The sequence below is a fragment of the Aegilops tauschii genome, chromosome 4 (assembly GCF_002575655.3).
Source record: "Aegilops tauschii subsp. strangulata cultivar AL8/78 chromosome 4, Aet v6.0, whole genome shotgun sequence".
NCBI lineage: Eukaryota > Viridiplantae > Streptophyta > Magnoliopsida > Poales > Poaceae > Aegilops > Aegilops tauschii.
The window spans coordinates 473,120,413-473,128,906 of record NC_053038.3 but is presented as its reverse complement, the minus strand read 5'-3'; the positions used below and the strand labels follow the sequence as shown (position 1 = coordinate 473,128,906).

Sequence of the window (8,494 nt, the reverse complement as noted above, 5' to 3'; positions counted from 1 at the left end):
CCGTTTTCACCATTAAATTCGTCTTGACGAGATCTTCAAAACTAGATCACATCTTGATATGTTTCGACGAAAAAAAATTGGCCAAAAGTTGCCATAATATTTACACTGTAGTTGCCATAGTGTTTAGACTAAAGTTGCCATGTAGCAATTTTAGTTTATAGGTCATGACAATTTTAGTATTTTGACCATGGCAATTCCATTACTTTAACCATTTTTTTGTATGAACCATGGCAATTTTAAGTGCATGTATCATGGCAATTTTAGTTTATGGTTCATGGCAAGTCTAGTTTCTTAAGTCCCCGTTTTTAATATGTCAAAATTTACTTTAAACATAGAAGAAAAATAGCTGAAACATATCATGGCAAATTCAGTGTAAACACCATGGCAATTTATGTGCAATAGACATGGCAACTTGTAACAAAAAAAGTCGTCGAAACATATCGATATGAGATCTAGTTTCGAAGATCTAGTGGCGATGGATTTAATGGTGAAAACGGATCTTTAATCAGATTTTTCATTTAAAAGATAAAATATTTTAAAAACTGGAAATCCAAAAAGATTCTCATGTGCATGCATGCGATGACGTGGCAATCTGTTTGCTTTAGAGACGTGTGGTGCGCTGGATTCTGCTTGCCTGCTCCCTCCCCATGCTCTCATCCGTGCTCCCACTTCATCCTACGGCTGTCTTTTTCCCTTTTTCCTTTCTAATTTAATCATCTCCCCCTGATTTTAAGGAGGTGGGGCAGACCTTATTTTGTTCCAATCAAATCAAGCCACGTACGCGGAAGTACGAATGAGCGCACGCGCGGGGAGCAGGCAAGTCTCGTCCGTGGTGCGCCTCCCTTCCTGCCACACGTGTGACAGTTATCGACGTCCATTATTTGAAAATCGTTGATCAATATAAACACCTGCACATTGTCTGTTTCCTTTTCTAGCCTTGTAACAGAAATTGTCGTGTATATTCTACAGCACGCCATAGCCATACTTGTATTTGTACATACTTTCTCCGTTCCAAAATAGATGACTCAACAAGGTATTAACTTTAGTATAAAGTTGGGTTATTTATTTTGGAAGAGGGAGTACGTATGAGGTATGCCATAGCCGACAGAATTTGCTCTGACGCGTCGGTGCACCCCCAGCGGCCACCGCTCTATACGGCTATTTATCACCCATCGAGTTCGCCCGCTTCAGTTCTCGTCGCTCAAGCTGCACTGGTGCACGTGCTCGGCGCCGCGCCACCATGGGCTTCAGCTTCCTCCCGGTGATGGAGTACCTCTCGCGCCGCGCCTTCCACGCCGCCCGCCTCTGCCCCCACACCGTGACCCTCCCCCGCGACCCCGGCGAGGGCAGCGGGGCTCGAACGATCCACTACTGGGCGCCGCCGGGGGAGCCGCGCCTGCCGCCGCTCCTGCTCATCCACGGCTTCGGGCCCATGGCCACATGGCAGTGGCGCCGCCAGGTGGGCCCCTTCTCCCGCCGCTTCCACGTCGTCGTCCCGGACCTGCTCTGCTTCGGCGGCTCCTCCCCCAGCCCCTCCTCCCCGGCCCCCTCCGAGTCGGCGCAGGCCGCCGCGCTCGCCGCGCTGCTCGACGCGCTCCCGGGCCTCCCGGCGACGGCGCGCGTCGCCGTGGCCGGCACGAGCTACGGCGGGTTCGTGGCCTACTCCCTGGCCCGCGCGGCGGGGCCCGGGAGGGTCGGCCCCGTGGTGATATCCAACTCCGACCTGCTCAAGACGGCGGAGGACGACAGGGCGTTCCTCCAGCGCGCCGGCGGCGAGTGGGCGAGCATGGCGGAATTACTCATGCCGCTGGACGCGCGCTCGGCGCGGCGGCTCATGGAGCTCTCGTTCTACCGGAGGCAGGTCACCTCCATGCTGCCGGACTTCCTGATCAGAGAGGGCGTGCAGGTAGCCCATCCATTGTTGCCTCTACACTACACTGATTGATCAATAAATGCCAGCACAGTAGTGATCTTGTCAATTTGCAGAAACTTTTCAGTGATAAGAGGGAAGAGAAGATCGAGCTCATGAAGGCCATAATTATAGGGACAGATGAGTTCCAACTTACACCCTTGGAGCAGGTAAAACTCTGCACAAAATGAAGAGCAAATTCTACGCAGCCACACTGTATGTCCCATAATATAAGAGCGTTTTTAACACTAGTGTTAAAAACGCTCTTATATTATGGGACGGAGGGAGTATTTCTCAAATACAGTAGTGTATCTTTCAGAGCCGTAACAAAACCTCTGCTAACTCGGTGTTCGATCTTATGGATGGCAGGATGTTTTGCTCATCTGGGGAGACCATGACCAGATATTCCCTTTGGACAAGGCGTTTGCTGTCAAGAGGTAATCCATAGCCATCCAAGTGCAAGAACCGACAGTGACTTTGAATGGTTTATCTTACTTTTGCTCCATTGCTTACCATGGTCCATGTATATACTGTAAAATTGCTACACTGTGATGCAAATTTACAAACTGCAGCATAACCCCTTGTTTGATTACTAGTGTGCTTATGATGGTTTCAGGTGCTTAGGAGAGAATGTGAGGTTGGAAATCTTCAAGGAAACCGGGCATGTGCCGCAGATGGAGGACCCGGATCGGTTCAACGAGGTCGTCTTGGACTTCTTGCTTGCCTCTCAAAAGTCCCCAAACCAGCATGATCAGTAGTTCATATGGTCAGCTCCCTCCGGAATACACAGAACATTCCTGAGGTTGAGGAGTCCTGTCCTGTTGCTATTGCATTGTATTAACGCTGTTTCTAAATATAAGACGTTTTGGCAGCCTAAATTGAACTGTATAAAACGTTTTGGCAGCTTAAATTGAACTGCCAAAACGTCTTATATTTAGGAACAGAGGGTGTACATTATAGGTTGTAAAACTATGTTTCAGCCAATAAAGGAAAACCACTTCACTCCTTGAGCAGGGATAGTGGTTGCAGTTACTTGTTCCGGGTAGCAAAGGAAGAACCATCGAACTCTGACCTGTAATGTAACTTCTGAGGATGTTTTTACAAGATCTTTTCTAGTTGATCATATAGCTAGTTGTATAGTTTCATTCGAGTTTTCGTCTAAACAAAGTTTCAGTGGGGCTTTGCTTGTTCAAATGAACTGCGCGCATAAAAAGGTTGTTGTTAACTTCCATATTTAGAAGACAGGAGGTCTGTTTGTTTAATGTTTGAGCAATTTTGTCATATTATGTGGACTCCCTAGAAACATGGACATTTGTTTGATTTCCACAAGCAATCAACAAGGTGAGAAACTCATAAAGACCCAAAAAATGGCATTACAGTCAAGCAGTTTGGTTCCTCTACATACACATTCGGAAGAAGAAAAATCAGGCCTCAGTGGTAATTCGACATGCCGAACGACAGTACACATTTGATGGTTGCGGAGCACGCCAAAATTGCGTTTGACAGCCGGTTGATGCAAGAAAATGGTAAGAAAATTGCAGCAGTCTAGCGAGCAGCATCCTCTGCCTCCTGCGATTTCCCCGGGCGGAATCTCCGCGTCCATTTCCTCTGGTTGGCGGTGAGCTCGTCAGGGTGCACCGAGCCGGACGCGGTCTTCTGGGAGGGGAGCTCGGCCGGGAGCGCGGCGGCGGTGCCGGTGAGGGCGTTGAGCACCAGGAAGGCGAGGATGGGGGACAGGTCCAGCCCTCCCAGCGGCGGGATGATGCCCCGGAAGATGTTCAGGTACGGGTCACACACCGTGCTGCACGCCACAACAACATCTTCAGAAAGTCGCCAAACCAAACTGTACGCACGTTTCGTTAAGCAAAAGCCTTTCTGCTTTTGCACTGTCGCGCCCCCTTACGACTTTTAACCAAGATTATGATAGTGATTGCGATCACTGCGTCTTAGTGGTAGGTGCCAGTGACCAATTTCAATTCCCTACGTTCTCTGAATCATCCGATGCAAGGAGCACTACCAGTAGAGTACACGCTAGCAACTGAAAAAAGGCTATGGAAATGGAATGTGGTGGTTTTCTTGTGTCGTTCGATTGGTCTGACGCATCATTGCAGATTGTATTACTACTGCTGGGATAGTGCGTTGCGTCTTACAGTTTGCAATGTGTGTGGCTGTGTGCGCACCTGAGGGGCGAGACGATGGCGGGCGGCGTGTTGGGGAACCAGGTGAGGACGAGCCGGATGACGAGCACGGTGTTGTAGAGGCTGAGGAAGCTGTTGACGCCGTTGGACACCACCATGCCGGCCACGGACCCGCCCAGCACCGCCGCGAAGCAGCCCTCGCCGCCGGCCAGCGGGCACGCCGCCTGCCGCATCGCCACCATCCTCTGCCTCCTGCTCTGCTCCTCACATCGGCCGGGCCTACGGCGTCAGTTCAGAAGATCGCCGGCGCGCGTTTTCACGAAGCTCCACTAGGGCGTGAATGTTTTCGTACCTGGGAGAAGGTTGAGAGGTGGTGGCGGAGGTCGAAGAGCGGCTTCAGGAGCGGGTGTGCGGCCGCCGCGGCGGCGAGCTCGTCGAGGCGGCGCGCGAGAGGGGCGAGGTCCGGGGCGGGGAGCGCGCGGGGGCGCTGGGCCCCGGGGAACGGGATGTGGCGTACGGCGAGCAGGAGTGGCGTCGCCGACGCGTGGTGCTGCTGCTGCGGGTCGGCGTGCGGCGAGGCCATTGGATGAGAGTTGGAGCGGGCACGCCGGAGAGACGTGGATGGGACACAAGACGAGAGGTTGGAGATAACGTTCGAAGCGCGAGATATTAGAGAACTTTTGCAGTTTGGCCCTTGTGGCATTATCAAATTTGCTAGAGATCCTCAGAATGATGCGGATATTCATCATGCGTAAAACTCAATTCCTTTGCTATTAATTTTGCGACTTTTTTCTTTTTTTTAGGGGAAAGCTTACTTTATTAATCAAAGGACGGATATATCGTCTGCCAGCAGACTCACAATAAAATCAGGCGGGGCATCAATCCAACGAGATGGATTATTAGTACGTCTCCATCTAGCCAGCTTATGAGCTACATAATTTGACTCTCTAATACAATGCTCAATAATAAACCTCCCGAAATCTACTAGATAACTACGACATTCGTCAAGAACCGGCGCTGCCACCATAGAATAACCTTCATTGAATCTAAGTACATCCACCACCATGATATTATCCGATCTCACCATCAAGTTATTGCATCCCGTATCTCTTGCTAGCTTCAGTCCTTCAAGCAGAGCTGCCGCTCCTGCCGTGAACACATCAGCTACATGTTCTAATCTCGTCATGGACGTCGACATGAAAGATCCCCGGTGATCATGGATGACAGCATCACAAGACCATGCATAATCGCCCTCTGTGAATGAAGCATCGACATTAAGGACAAGTCGTCCTGCTAGGAACGTCGGCCACCTGTTGATCTTGGGTGTAGATTTAGTTTTTGCTTCGCGCACATAATTAATCGCTAGGGCAACCATTGTCGGCGCTGTTTGTTCTGGAGTCAATATTTCTTCCCCTCACACGAACTATCTTCTTTGCCACCACGCGACTTTTTTCTTTTTTGCAGCTAAAGGGTTTAGCCAACGGAACTCACTTGTCTTCATTAGACTACATAAACTACAAAATGTTGTATCGGATTACCAATTTTTTTTAAATGAACTTATTTTGCAAAAAAAAAAAAAAACAATGGACTTGCAACACTGCAAAGAAAAACTCAAACAAGCACGTAACACTGCACCTGTGTAGTTGCACATCCTTGGGAGTTGGGAGCACTGATATATACTTATAAAATACTTTCCCATTCAAAACATGAGTGAGATGGTCGCTTACAGGTTTGATTGAGTTGGATGTAGATGCGGGGGTGCAGTTTGAGCTCCCCAACGCCCTTTTTTCATACCGTTTCGTCTATAATTATTTTCCAAATCAGAGGGGTCTGATGGGTTCTAGATGGATGTCAAAGGTTGGGATTGAGTGGAGAGTGAACTCTTTCAAACCGAAAGGTAATAAAAATAGTGTCAAGCTAGAATGTAGATATATAATAAATATGCATTGATGGCTATTTGACATGATAGGTGTAAAGGCATTCATGTTGGGGAACGTAGCATGCAATTTAAAAAAAATCCTACAACCACGCAAGATCTATCTAGGAGATGCGTAGCAACGAGAAGGGGAGTGTATCTTCATACCCTTGAAGATCACAAAGCGGAAGCGTTTATCAACGCGGTTGATGTAGTCGTACACCTTCACGATCCGTCCCGATCAAGTACCGAACGTACGGCACCTCCGCGTTCAGCACACGTTCAGCTCGATGACGTCCTCGCCTTCTTGATCCAGCAAGACGGGCGGAGTAGTAGATGAGTTCCGGCAGCACGACGGCGTGGTGACGGTGTTGGTGAAGAACAATCTCCGCAGGGCTTCGCCAAGCACTACAGAAACTAGACAGAGGATAAACTAGAGGGGACGGGGTTGCCGGCACACGGCTTGGTGTTTTTTTATGTGTCTTGGGTGCTAGCCCTGCCCCTCTATTTATATGTTGAGCCTTGGGGTCGAAACTTGGAGTGAAAGCCTCCACAAAGTTGGTTTCACCCGAAAGGCAAGAGTCCTTTTCGGACTCCAGGGCCAGATGCCAGGGTTCCCGGCGTCTGGACCCAGACGCCACGGACCCTGGCGTCTGGACCCAGACGCCATGGACCCTGGCGTCTGGCCCCTGGACTCCGCAAAACTTCCTTTTGCGCTTTCCAAAAACCTTGCGGGCTTTCCCTTTTGGCCCAAATAAAGTGTTCTCGTACCCAAACATTTCGGGAAACATCCGGAACCCCTTCCGGTGAATTCCGGAACCCTTCTGGAGACCAAACACTATTATCCCATATATCAATTTTTATCTCCGGACCATTCCGGAGTTCCTCGTCATGTCTGTGATCACATCCGGGACTTCGAACAACATTCGGTCACCAACATACATAACTCATATTATATTATATTGTCAACGAACGTTAAGTGTGCGGACCCTACGGGTTCGAGAACTATGTAGACATGACCGAGACACCTCTCTGGTCAATAACCAATAGCGGAACCTGGATGCCCATATTGGCTCCTACATATTATACGAAGATCTTTATCGGTCGAACCTTATGACAACATACGTAATTCCCTTTGTCATCGGTATGTTACTTGCCTGAGATTCGATCGTCGGTATCATCATACCTAGTTCAATCTCGTTACCGGCAAGTCTCTTTACTCGTTCCGTAGTGCATCATCCCGTAACTAACTCATTAGTCACATTGCTTGCAAGGCTTATAGTGATGTGCATTACCGAGAGGGCCCAGAGATACCTCTCTGATACTCGGAGTGACAAATCCTAATCTTGATCTATGCCAACCCAACAAACACCTTCGGAGACACCTGTAGAGCATCTTTATAATCACCCAGTTACGTTGTGACGTTTGATAGCACACAAGGAGTTTCTCCGGTATTCGGGAGTTGCATAATCTCATAGTCAGATGAATATGTATAAGTCATGAAGAAAGCAATAGCAATAAAACTTAACGATCATTATGCTAAGCTAAAGGATGGGTATTGTCCATCACATCATTCTCTAATGATGTGATCCCGTTCATCAAATGACAACACATGTCTATGGTTAGGAAACTTAACCATCTTTGATTAACGAGCTAGTCAAGTAGAGGCATACTAGGGACACTCTGTTTTGTCTATGTATTCACACATGTACTAAGTTTCCGGTCAATACAATTCTAGCATGAATAATAAACATTTATCATGATATAAGGAAATATAAATAACAACTTTATTATTGCCTCTAGGTCATATTTCCTTCAATTCAAGCATCTTTTTTGCCTCGGGGGGTGGGATGAGTTTTTATTTTGAGACAAAGGTCCGGGAGGAGTTTATTCAAGATTATAGAGTTACAAGTAAGAGGCAGGAATTCCTCAATACATGTGGTTCTCTGTGTAGCCAGACAACGGTGCTACCTTTGGTGTGACTATATCTTGCCAAACAATCTACTACACTATTCTGATTGCGATGAAGCTTTTGCGGAATAAAACTTCTGAACACCTCTCAACTCTTTGATCTCCAATGCTAGATGGCCATACGGAGAACGAAATAGTGAATCATCTCTAAATGTGCAATGACCGGAAGCTCAATGTGTTGCAGGGCTAGAGCCATGCCTTGCATCATCGCATGTATATTCGCCTCCAACACATCGTTGTAGTTGAACCGGTATCTGTATGCAACAAATATGATCGTCTCGTCATGACGTCGAAGTATCATGTCAGCTGCGGCCTGAAGAAAATATGCCCTTAAGGCAATAATAGAAGTCATGACTCCCTCCGTTCATAAATATAAGTCTTTTAGAGATTTCAATATATAGTACATACGGATGTATATAGACATATTTGTAGTATAATTCACTCATTTTGCTCCGTATGTAGTCCATATTGAAATATCTAAAACGACTTATACTTATGGACGGAGGGAGTATTTATTTCCATGTTCGTAATTAATGTTTATTGTCTGTGTTATAATTGCAA

The 8,494-nt window shown here is 47.6% G+C and overlaps 2 protein-coding genes across 2 annotated transcripts; one reads left to right on the top strand and one right to left on the bottom strand.

Annotated features, from left to right (window-relative positions):
- Positions 1-1,179: 1,179 nt before the first annotated feature.
- Positions 1,180-3,029, top strand: LOC109772414 (uncharacterized). The gene is made up of 4 exons (XM_020331101.4): positions 1,180-1,906; positions 1,987-2,079; positions 2,279-2,346; positions 2,526-3,029. The coding sequence occupies exons 1-4, from the start codon at positions 1,241-1,243 to the stop codon at positions 2,665-2,667; spliced, it is 969 nt and encodes a 322-aa protein (XP_020186690.1). The 5' UTR covers positions 1,180-1,240; the 3' UTR covers positions 2,668-3,029.
- A 233-nt stretch (positions 3,030-3,262) lies between these two features.
- On the bottom strand, positions 3,263-4,695 carry LOC109772415 (uncharacterized). Its single transcript, XM_020331102.3, has 3 exons — positions 4,400-4,695; positions 4,090-4,304; positions 3,263-3,710 (listed from the first exon to the last, which is right to left on the bottom strand). The coding sequence occupies exons 1-3, from the start codon at positions 4,628-4,630 to the stop codon at positions 3,455-3,457; spliced, it is 702 nt and encodes a 233-aa protein (XP_020186691.1). The 5' UTR covers positions 4,631-4,695; the 3' UTR covers positions 3,263-3,454.
- Positions 4,696-8,494: the final 3,799 nt, after the last annotated feature.